Source organism: Pygoscelis adeliae, unplaced genomic scaffold (genome assembly GCF_000699105.1).
Source record: "Pygoscelis adeliae isolate BGI_AS28 unplaced genomic scaffold, ASM69910v1 Scaffold106, whole genome shotgun sequence".
NCBI lineage: Eukaryota > Metazoa > Chordata > Aves > Sphenisciformes > Spheniscidae > Pygoscelis > Pygoscelis adeliae.
Window position 1 is genome coordinate 3847663 of NW_008824939.1, and position 12192 is coordinate 3859854.

Below are 12192 nucleotides of genomic sequence, written 5' to 3' on the forward strand. Positions count from 1 at the left end.
AATCCTAATTAATTAATTAGGATTTAACTATATTGGGGCAGATAAAAAGGCAGTCCTGGCCATCTGGGGTGTGCAGTGAAAAAAACCATATTATCTTTTGTTTATACCTTTTACGGAGATAGCATAAATCTGCTGTATCATGAAAGTTCAGATTTGACCCTGACTTAATTCAGCCATTGTCAATGCAATTGCAGTAATGGGAACCCACTGCAGTGAAAATAAAAATGCCAGAATTGTGAACAAGTCAAAAATTGTGCATACAAATCCTCTCCTTGACAGCCATGCAGTGTGCTTCCCAACAGAACCAGGGACTGTAGTAGAAACTATAGTTTACAGCTTACATGTACATTTCAGAATAACAACAGTGATACGAAATTGATCCATACGTGGTGTCAGCAGGAGGCAGGCCATGGAGTCTCCCTCACTCTGCATGACAATCAACATGTGGATGAAGATTGTGGAGTTCCAAAATTTGACCTAGGACTTTTTTTGTTTCATTAAGTTATGCTGAGAGAAAAAGCACAAGGGCGAAGTCCAACTTTCACAAGGGTCTCCAGACTGTTTTTTAAAATTACTCTGTTTTACGGTATCTTGAAGCTAAAATATTTCCTCTTAAAAAAAAAAGTAACAAAATATTGGCTCATTACACAAAATACTGTCAATATTTGTTATCCAAGCTCAATTACAGTGCCATTTGAAGTATATGAAGAAATCTGATTTTTATCAACTTGGAAGGCACACAGCTTTTACATTTTAAATGATCATGTTTCAAAAAATTACAAAGAAAAATTTGCTCAGTTTTGAAAGAATGTCTACTATTTCTCTTAATTAGTTTTTTGGACTCCATCTCAAGTAAAATTAAAAGTTGCTCAAGACATTCCCATATAATAGGATTCTTTGTTTAATAAGTCACATGTAATAGTATAGCTTGAAAAACGCAGTCATTAACATAAAACATTTCAAGGAGCTTTTTTGTTAGAAAACAAAAATACAGGCAGCTTCTGCTCTCAAAAATGAAGGCCTATCAACACATTCTGCCTCTTGCAGTTCTCTACTTCCACGTACACAAAAATATATTTTTCTTGAAATTTCTACCCACCTTATCTTGCACTGTATCAGTCCAAAAGATTCTGTGCAGGTAAAAGTGAAAGTCCACTCCAACTGCAACGCCGCGATTCTGTGACTGCACCAAAGTACGGAAACTTCTTCCATGAAGATCTCCAATCAGTAAATCACGGCCATTGGAAAAAATAATTGATGCAACACCAGCTAAAAGCAGGGGTAACAAATATATGACTACTCTGCAGGCAAGCTATTTTGCAAAGGGGCATTGAAATATATACACACTGGTTCATACATGCTGGACACAAAGGTTTAAATAGATGCTCAGACTACAATCTGTATAAATGTTTCTATGTGAGTACTAACCTGCTTTGATTTGCCTTTGGTTTCTAGACTTGAGGCAAACCAGGCAGGAATATGTATTTAAAGCCCTACCAGGTAAAACTTTTACAAAACCCCTGTGCATCTAAACTCCAACAGACTATTTCTACTCTTCTGTTCCCTTGCTTTAGCTCCCTTAATCAAAATATAAACTTTCTTAAGATTTTTCTGCCCCATGAGATTCAGATATTCCTTGATTCTAGCAGGCAGGCCATGTTTCTTATCTTTTTATGTACTGCTCTATCCTATCCACCTTCTTCATTCTCTCATCTCATCAGAAAATCTTTGCTGTATCTTACAATAGAAGAGAGATTCCAGCAAGTCTTTGAAGGAAAGCTCACTTTCAAAGTAGATGCCTGTTGAAAGGCTCAGTGTAAGTCTGACAAGAATACATTTAAGTCCACATCCTATTCACCCTACACAAAACCCTCCCCAGTTAAAGGAAAAATGAATCCCAGGAAACTGATTTAGAGCAGGTATGAAATTCCCTCATTAATAAGATAGAAAATCAACACTTTACAAACAACTCACTGGCCCAAAAGTCACGCTAATTTGAATAGAAAGCTTCTTGTGAAAGACAGAATTTTTCTGGAAACAGAACAATCTTTCCCAGTGCTGGCATATGCATGTCTTAAAACAGTCAAGCATATTTCATTAACTCAAAAAACTCCTTATTTTTGAGGACATACTTAGAAAATTGCGAGATGATGACTGCTCTGCAGACGTGGCTGAAGAAAGAAGGAAGGGGGAGGGAACTGGGCAGTTCATGCTTCTCTAAGAAGCAAGAACATCAGCTATGCCAAGCAGGGACTCCCATTCCCACTGAGTTCCTGCAGGCAGGAACACCTGACTCACACAAAAGCTTGTTAGGCTATTACATCTCCACAAAGAAGGGCTTCCTAGGGCCTGCTTTCAGAACAGAGCAGGAGGTGAACAACCAGGAGCAGCTGCCTACTGTTGATGGGGAACCACACTGTCTGAGGCAAGCATTCTTGCAGAGTTCAGACTCTGGGACACTAGAAGCCAGGAGCATCATTTCTCTCACAGGCAAGTGTTTGAGCTCACCATTCAGCAAAACCATCTTCTTGCATGGCGCAGTCCTTCTAGAAAAAGTGAGGTTTCCTGATTTCTTGATCCCACTGAGTTCCACAGAGAGCAGGTCAGGAAACTGCCTCCCACAGGAGCAAGACTTTTTCTACTAAGGAGGGCTCTGGCAACAATGTCCCAACTCTGCAGAAGTCAGGAATGCTGAGAAAGCACTGGAGGCCAGAAGACATTGTTTTGAGGAGAAGCAGCCCTGATGAGGCACTCAGCTCCACCAGCCTACAGGTGCCAGCAAATGCAGCTCTCGATATTTTTTGATGTTCTGAATGCTGTCCTGACCTTAAGTCCTTAAGGCCAGAGTTAAGTTAAAATCAAACACAGTTGTATGGCATAGTCATGCGAACTGCCCCATTTTATCTAGCTCTATCTATTAGTCCAACAACAGCAGGAGACTTGCACTACTGCACACTAACCTGAAGTGTTGGCCCGACAATGCCGATGATGCTCTAGGAAATAACCTTCCACGCAGTGGCACTGGTGATGTCCCACACGATCTTCACACAGCTGGTCACAGACACCCCACATTTTGCAGTCATCAAAATCTGTCAAGTGATTAAGGCATATTTATAAACAATGCTTTGTATAAAAGGGTTGTCATTACATTTGGGAAGCTGCAAGTTTGTCCTCTCTGCTTGCTTTATATCTGTTTGCAAAACTGTGGCATGGGAAAAGAGGTTTTGTATGTTTTTCCACAAATGTTTCCATTTTCTATTTCTGGATAACAAAACAACTGATGTTTGCTGCCCAAGGACCTACCCATGCCCTTCTTCCCCCCCCCCAAAAAAAAAAGGAGAAGAGGAAAAAAATCATTGCAAGGGATGTCATTGTCTACTTTCCACAATACAGAATATGTCTATGCAGTATTCTTCCTGCAACAGATCTGTACACTTTGCATACACACACTTGGCTGGATTTAAGCCCACTCTGAAGGGGAGCCCTACCTTTACGTTAGTGCAGTGCTCAAGCTAGTAAGTCCTGCTAAAAGACAGTGTTTATTAGCTCAGACTTGGTACCATGCTAACAGGTGTCTGATTTCCAATTAAAAGCTGGCTGTGCACCAGAACCAGCCAGCAAAAAGTACAAAGTAGTTCACTTTGGCATGCAAAACACCATATAGATAGAGTCTGCAGCTAGGACAACCCAGCAAGTTCTCACAGATGGGCTCTACAAGCAATTTCCAGGGTTGCTGCAGAATCTTTACTTCTAAAATTGTGAAATATTTAACTAGTCATCTTTTAAAAACAAGGATTTTTAAAACTCTGATTTTCAAAAAAAAAAAAAATCAGATCTGAACACTGTCTGGTGTTTCATCCTGTCTGTGGTTACTTAAAGCCCAGGATATTTCTGACACAACTTAAGACATGGTTTTGACATTAAAAGTCTGACCTCCCTCACTTGAAAACCTGAGTAGAATCAGTACATTACATTGCTGGAAACTGGTAATTCTACTGTAACGCCAAAAAAGGAGAAAATGAGATCTCAAATATTCTTCCTACTGGAACTTCTGGTTTTAAACATTTATTAACACATAAGTGAAAATTAAGTCTTTCCTAGATAGTACATTTTGGTACCGAAAAAATGTTGTTCTCAGTAGCTTTCCAGCTTCCATATGTGTTAAAAACCTTCAGTATATAGCAAGCCAGAAGCAAACGAAGAGAAGACAAATTGAAAAGATTTTGGTTTCAAAAAGTAATACACTTTGCTAACACTATAGTTTCATTCTTCTGGCCTTAAACCAATAACATTGATTTAAACTAAGATCCGGAATTATACACCTCTGACTGTGAGCTGTTGCCCCATGACAATTCTTGCTCCCACAACAAATATATGCCTAGATCTCGGCAAAATACATTGACTCAGATTTACAAGCCAGAATCAGATAGCTAGGTTTAGAGGGCAGTCAAAGAACAACACAAGACTCACTGAGACTGCACCAGGTTTGCGAACGTGTCCTTCATGTATTTGCCACGTAAGAGTGAAAGAACAAAGTAAATTTTGTGCCTGGAGTCAGTGCATTGATTCCTCCTCTCTGTTAAGAGCAACCATGCTATCGTTGCAGCTCATAGAGCCCTAGGCCACCCAGTATTCTCAAAAATACAGAAATATCATTAGAGACTGAGCATCTGGAATACTTTCAATAGCACAAACACCAAGCTTGGTTTGAAAACCTGTAACAGATTACCCAGTTTCTTTTATTAGGCAGTGCTTAACTTCATGATTCTGAAGTTACGCTATTTCCAGTTACAGAGATAAATCAGTTGTCCTACCAACGGTTTGTGCTAGCAAGCCATAGCAGCTACAGAATAGAAATGCAACACCAAAATACCTCACTTACTTACCTTTACATTCTTGCAAATATTCTTCATTTTCATGTAAATAATGTACATACTGGAATGTCACAGGAGATACAGCCATTCCATAGTGCAAATACAAAGCACCCTTTTCATTTTAAAGTACAATGTTCTACTGTCTTCATACACAACCACTTTCAAAAACTACCAAACACTTGAATATCATTTCCAGGCATACACCACCACACATCTCTGGAGCAGAAACAAACTCTCTCCATCTAACCACTAAAAGACCTGTAAAAAAATTTGATAATAAAACAGCCATCCAAGAGTAAATCTTTTTAAACATAATCATGCTCTCACTATGTCTTTAACGGTTTTATTGGAAGAGATCTTTATGATATCTCCCTGGTTTGTTTCTGTGTCACCATGCTGCCATTGTACTACTTAGATTTTTGTTCTTTTGCTGACTCTTGAGATTTTCTATTTGCCAGTACATCTACCCATTTGGAACTTCCTCGCCTTCCTGGAGTCCAAACTTTTCCAATGAGCTGTGAGAAGGTACTAGATACCTGCAATCACTATACTTCACTTACCAATACAAGTACGACTGTCATTGCTACTTATTGTATATCCTGCAGGGCAATAACACATCCCTCCTGATGGAGATGAATGACAGCGATACTGGCAACTCAGAGCAGCGCAGTGTGATATGTCTAAAAAGGAAATAAAATAGTTCAGAAATACAATTACACGTATTATCAGTAGAACAGCTTTTTGCCTTACAAACAGTTTCAAAGCTGTAGTCTTTTCTATGATGAGTCTACAATTTTAGGAACAGCTTCTTAAAACAAACCTGCACAAGAAATTATGTATAAAGTTCCACGAAATCACATATGCTTACATACATGCAGGCAAGGAAATGGAAGACAGAAGATAATACTGTTTATAATAGGTTTTCAGAACAGAGTTAAAGGATAAGCATCAGTCTTATATGATCCACCACTGGTAAGTGCCATGTAAAAAGCTGCACAGAGGAAGCCATCTGCAATGCACCATACCTTTCTCTGGTTTCACAAGACGTACTTGTGAACAACACATCCTCGAGCTCCATCTATTGGCACGTAACCTCATCCTTTACTCTTTTATGCAGAAAAACCCTACTACATTATATTAAGAAGAAAATGTATATTACTCCAATATATTAGAATATATTGGTTGGGTTGTGTCCATGGAGAATCTCTTCTTTATCCTTTTCTTCTCTTTCTTTCTTCTTTTTTTCCCTTCACCACTTCTCCCTTTCCTTGTATTACTACCTAATAAACAATTCAGTGATAGGTGATCAAATTATGATTGTAAAGCACTTGCTGACTTCCACCTCCTTCCTTTCCATCTTCCTTTTCCTCAATTTCTTCTGTTAAACGCCTTGCTTTGCAGTCCACATCTGATGTTACTACTAAACCACTCAGCAAAGCAAGAGACACTTTTTTACAATAAGGTTTAATTTCCTATTATTTTTTCTCTCCTTCTATTCCAAAAGGCATGATTTTATTATTAGGAATTTTCCTCTTCCTAGAAATTAAAAATGTAAAATACCCTGGTCCTGATTCTCAGAGGGAATCAATGTTCATAAGAGTGAAATTAACAGGAACTATGCATGCTCATTGCCTTCAACAGAGAAAACCCAGTATACCACTAACTGGAGAACCAGACATCCCAGGTGAAAAGGTATTTTTGAAAAATCTAATCTAAGTGACTTAGCCAAGGCTCAGGATACACTAATTCAGTCCTCTGTTCCAACCAGTACACAACATTCCTTCGTACTTATAAAAAGGGGAAAAACACAGATATTTAAACAAAAAAGGCATATAGCACACCTTTCCCTGCCTTCTTGAACACATTTTAGGATATGGAGAGTGAGTTAAAATCCTTATTTGTGAAACTTCATGTACAGATTTACAAAAGAAATGGTCTGTTGGCAGCATATATGCCTCTTTCAGACCATCCAGCCAAAACAGTGCCAATAAAAATAGTGAGCTTCCAAAATTTCAGCATTGTTTAGGAGACAAAAGGTGAACATAAAGAGATATCAGTGCTGATGTATCTGCTATTCTGTGTATGCTTTTGATTCTAATACATACTGCAATGTCTGCCCGCAGTGATGTTAGTTTCATCTTCCCCTGCAGGGCAGTCTGCAGCCCCATCACACACTTTCCCAATTGGAATGCAATGCCCTGACCCAGGGCAGGCCCACTCTCCCGGGTAGCATTCATGGCGACCACTTTCTATGGAAAAGAAAAACAAGAATAATTGAGGAGTATGTTTCAAATAATACTTAGAATATCTTCCCTAACAGCTTCCCAAAGCATCTCTATCCTTCATTATTCAGTTTCTGGTTCTTGCACACAGCTGGGAAAGACTATAAAAGAAACATCATCTATATACTTCCTCGTCATGCTTTCTTTTACCTTCAAAGTACAATGCAAACAATACTTGTGCAGACACATGAATCCTTTTAGTTTTCTGTGTTGTTAGAAACAGTAAAACCATTTAGCTTTAGACTAGCTGGTGCACCAGAAATGGAACTATAGTTTTGTGGTTTCAGAACATGCAAAGGCTGTCTGGACAAAGAGAATAATGCTCATCTTAGAAAAAGCCAATGAAAGAGAAAAAATCCCACACTTTCATTCATGAATATTTCTGTTTCTTGCATGACAAATCTTGGCAGGAACTGAGTTATTTTCATTTTCAACCAATTGATTTTGGTTATTAGGAGCCTCATGTCTCTTAATAGATGACCTGAAAAATCTCCACAGAGAAAAAAACAAAAGATGCAAGAGAAGACGTAAAAGACAAAAAGATGTTGCTATATGCTAAACTTAGTTTGCATCATACTCAGTACCACCACAATAACTCTCACACACACAACAATAAAAAATATTGCATAAGTAAAAAAAAAAAAAAAACAACAGGTGAAGATGGAATTCTAAGGTTTTCACAGAATTAAAGTGAATGCGGAACATCTTGGTTGGTCAAAATTTCATAGAAGTAGCTTAGTGAGGTCTTCCTCTGAAAATGTCATCATTAGAAGTTACAATTAATATATACCGCATCCTCTTTCATCTTCATTATCTTCACAATCATCATCTCCATCACATATCCAGCTCTGATGAATGCAACGGCCACTTGGGCAAGTGAAGAAGTTGCCTCTGCAAGTTGCGTAAGCTAAGGAAAGAAACATGAGAAAATCAAACTACTCTACGTGACCAAAAGGTTGTCTTGTAGATGAATAGTCATTTATAATCTCTCCTGAAAAACTGAGCCAGTTCCATATCTTGTATATATTGTAAACACTGCTGGTTTGCTCTGGTTTTAGGTATGAACTTTATTTTAGAATACTATGGTTCTTTACAGAAATGAAAGGGAAGGCTAAATTTCTTAATTAATTGTGCAACTAGATGCACAGCACCTTATTAACAAGGTTCCTGAAGGTGGACATGACAAGGAGAAGATACTCAAGACATCAGGTGGTAAAATATTTGTATGCCTTGTACTCAGAGAAACAGAGTAAAAAAACCAATGAACATATATGTCGAAGTCCTCCATGGTTGGGAAGCATTCCCTGCTAAGAGTTCAGAAACATTTGTGGGTCCTCCAAAGGACAGGCATTGCCAAAGATATAAAAGAGAAATATTGGGGGGCAGGGGGGTGGGTGGAATCATACTGGTGTGAGGTCCTTGGTAGGATAGAGCAACTAAATGGCAACATGTGCCCTTCCTGCAATGCAGAATACAAAACTAACTTAGATCCTATAACCAAGGGGCGACCTTTTTTAATATATAGCTCACACAAGTGATAACTCTACAGCCATGATTCTGTCTGGAGATGCAATACTTTGGGATACCCTGATCGTGAAGAAAAGAATGAGCAAGAAATTTCCATAATGGAATAGTCAATTAAAGACCTTACATGAACATCTGAAGGACAACTATCTGTTCAGTTATCTGTCTGTAAAGTTGTACATTATAGTCACTGGGAATAATTCTAGCAGATCCACTCCATCTATCACAAAATAAAAATGTGAAAAAGAGCCAAACACGTTTGGACAAAAAACAATAGCATGCTGTATCTAACTGAGATTTCAGAGTGGAAGAATTACCTTTGGGTCATGCTGAAATGAAGAAAATGACAACAACATGAAGAAGTGAAACTATGGGTATTAAGAAGCAAACTGTCACTGAATCCAGCAAATTCAAATAGTAACCACACACCCAGGCACTTAGCAGCAAAGACAACCTGAAAAAAGTCTATCAAAACAGCACCATTTTCATCTTTCCATACAAAAAAGTCCTTGTAGAACAGTGTCTAGCTTTTGATGGCTGTATAGCCAAGCAATCTACTTCCTGCTATCTGCTTGAACCAGTTCTTAATAAAACAGTTAAAGAAAGTGGGAAAAAAAAACCAAAAACATCATACTGCAAGAGTTTTCATCACTCCTATCTCCACAGTCATCATCATGGTCACAGATAAAGGCTCGTGGGATGCATTCTCCATTAGCACACTGAAACTGCGTACTGGTACATCCATGTGCTGAAAGAGATTTTAGCACAGAAAGACATACAGAAAATCTGTCAGAAAACTACAATCTTTAACTTTAAAAGAGGGTCTATAAAGCATATTTGTTTGGGATCACTCTGCATGTGGTACTTACTGCAATTAGCTTCATCAGAAGAATCTCTGCAATCAACTTTGCCATCACATCGCTGGCTTGCATTAAAACATGCTCCATTTGCACATGATAACTGTTCACATCTTGGGTAGTCTACAACAAGAAATCCTTCAGAATTAGCATGAATGTTAGACTATAGAGTATAATGAGTCATATATATCCAGTGTCAACAGAATATCTTGATTTATAGGAAAACAACAAAGGAATACAAAACTTCCAGTACTACCACTGACAAACAATCCATTTATCCAGTATACTGTCTCCTCCAACAGATATTTAACAATATCCTCTAGCTAGATGCTACAAAACCTCACATGAAACAAGGGAAAAATTAGATGCCTCCCACACCCCAAAAAGATTTGCAACCCAAACAGTTTACAATATGATAGAAAACAATGCAACACAAAAGAAGAGCAAGCAGTGAACAGTAATTTTATTTACTTGCACCTCAGTTTTACACTTTATTGATCTTAATAAAAGTGTTTAGGTAGAAAAGGAGTTCCTGAAATTTACAGTTCCTAGGTCCTCTTAGAATGTCATGAGTCCTCAAACTCAGAGACTTCAGGTTTTTATGGTTTTGTTCTAATTAAGCCAAGGGTGTTAAACTTCCAAGTCTATGATCAATTTTGGGACCTCTGTTTTTTATTACCTGTTTTCCCCTTCCCAAAACAAAAAAGATTCTGCAGAACGAATGATTTTTCAGTTTCTGGCTGTTCTACTTATGTAGATGACCTACAGGCCAACACAAGGGATTGTTTCAAACAAAACCAATTCTGAAAATACTTATGCATACAAGCAGTGAGTTCAGTGGAACTATCCAACAAATTAAGCATGTGCACGTGCTAGAGTTGAGTAGGAGAATATAAGCTTAGTTTAGCTCATTGCTGTGTAGACAAAAAAATTACTTATTTCAGGCAAATGGCAAGTATGAAAGCAAATAATTGCTATTTTTAGAAGTGAGGTTTATTGAACCTTTGCCTCTATATGGAAAAACAGGTAGGTGATGGAACTCAAGAAACAGAATAACCAAATTTCGTTTTGCACCTTTTAGATCTTCAGTTTCAATTCTTATCCCATTTTACTTTCATACGAGTTAATAAAGCAGATAGAGCAGGCTCTCACTTAGGCACATTTTCATTCAGACTCTTGGAATTCAAAACATGGATTATAAAATTACTCAAGCAGAACTCCAAAAAGCTACAATTTTTCCAGGCAGTAGCAAACTGTTTTCCTCGCTTCTGCTGTTCTATATATCATCACATTCCCACTAAACTTCAATGACCTATTATCGTGGTTTAACCCCAGTCGGCAACTAAGCACCACACAGCCGCTTGCTCACCCTCCCCCCCTTTGGGATGGGGGTTGAGATAAAAACAGTTTAATAATTGAAATAAAATAACAATAATAATAATAATGTAATAATAATAATAATACACAAACCAAGTGATGCACAGTACAATTGCTCACCACCCGCCGACTGATGCCCAGTCAGTCCCTGAGCAGCGATCGCTGCCCCCTGGCCAACTCCCCCCAGCTTATATACTGAGCATGACATCATATGGTATGGAATATCCCTTTGGCCAGTTTAGGTCAGCTGTCCTGGCTATACTCCCTCCCAGCCTCTTGTGCACTTCCTCACTGGCAGAGCATGGGAAGCTGAAAAGCCCTTGACTTAGTATAAACACTGCTTAGCAACAACTAAAACATCACTGTGTTATCACATTATTCTCATGCTAAATCTAAAACACAGCACTATGCCAGCTACTAGGAAGAAAATTAACCCCATCCCAGCCAAAACCAAGACACCTATGGAATAGGCTTACATGATTTTAACTGTTAAGTTCTTAACACGAAAGCATAAATAGCTGTGTTGATGTCCACTACAAGTCTAGTCAGACTATCTCCCTGATTGATTCATTTAAATTTCATTCATTTTCACTGCAATTAATATAAGTCCACAACTGGCAGGTAGGAACAGTATGTGCCTAATCAGAAAATGGTAGTTGCAAATTACCAGGGTTCCAGCTACAGCATTCCTACTTGTGGCCTTCTGGTGCTAGTTCCCAGACTTTGCATTCCAAAAGCCTGCACTGACAATGCCAACACATGCCCTAAACATGATTAGCATCCTTTAGCCCCACTTCTCAATCACACAAACTCCCTTCTAACACAGCCATCTCATCCATTTCTTGCTTGGGTTAGGCTTATGAACAACTCAAAGCTTTGGAAACAACATGGATTCTGAAGTCTTAATTTTGCCCACAGGAAGAAAGGCAGGCCTGACCTGGGGCCACATTTTATGCTCACTGTGGAATCCATGCTTCTTCCCTGTCTGGAAGCAGAGAAGCCATCACAGGGAGGAACCATCAGGAGTTCTACAGCATAGCAGGAAACAGCTATGGCAGTACAAGAGTACTGTAAGTATTATGGGGCACATACAAGAAAAAGAACAATAAAAGGTATTTGTTTTGTAACTGCACTGAAGTGAGAAAGCTTTTAAGGGGATTTATAATGGACAGTTTTGTAATTTTCCTCATCTTTCTTCATATCCCACAGAAATACCTTCAGTGATGTTCCAAACCATTTCTGATGGACTGAATGTCAAACAAATAGGAAGCTGAACCT

General features: G+C 38.5%; 1 protein-coding gene across 1 annotated transcript in view; it reads right to left on the reverse strand.

The window, feature by feature from the left end:
* LRP2 (low density lipoprotein receptor-related protein 2) overlaps positions 1-12192 on the reverse strand; it is a 136338-nt gene that overhangs the window by 93396 nt on the left and 30750 nt on the right. The window contains exons 5-11 of the mRNA XM_009325415.1: positions 9550-9660; positions 9315-9428; positions 7947-8063; positions 6980-7123; positions 5435-5554; positions 2961-3089; positions 1100-1269 (exon numbers count right to left, since the gene is read on the reverse strand). Coding sequence (XP_009323690.1) covers positions 1100-1269; positions 2961-3089; positions 5435-5554; positions 6980-7123; positions 7947-8063; positions 9315-9428; positions 9550-9660 — 905 coding nt within the window. The remainder of the gene's footprint in view (positions 1-1099; positions 1270-2960; positions 3090-5434; positions 5555-6979; positions 7124-7946; positions 8064-9314; positions 9429-9549; positions 9661-12192) is intronic.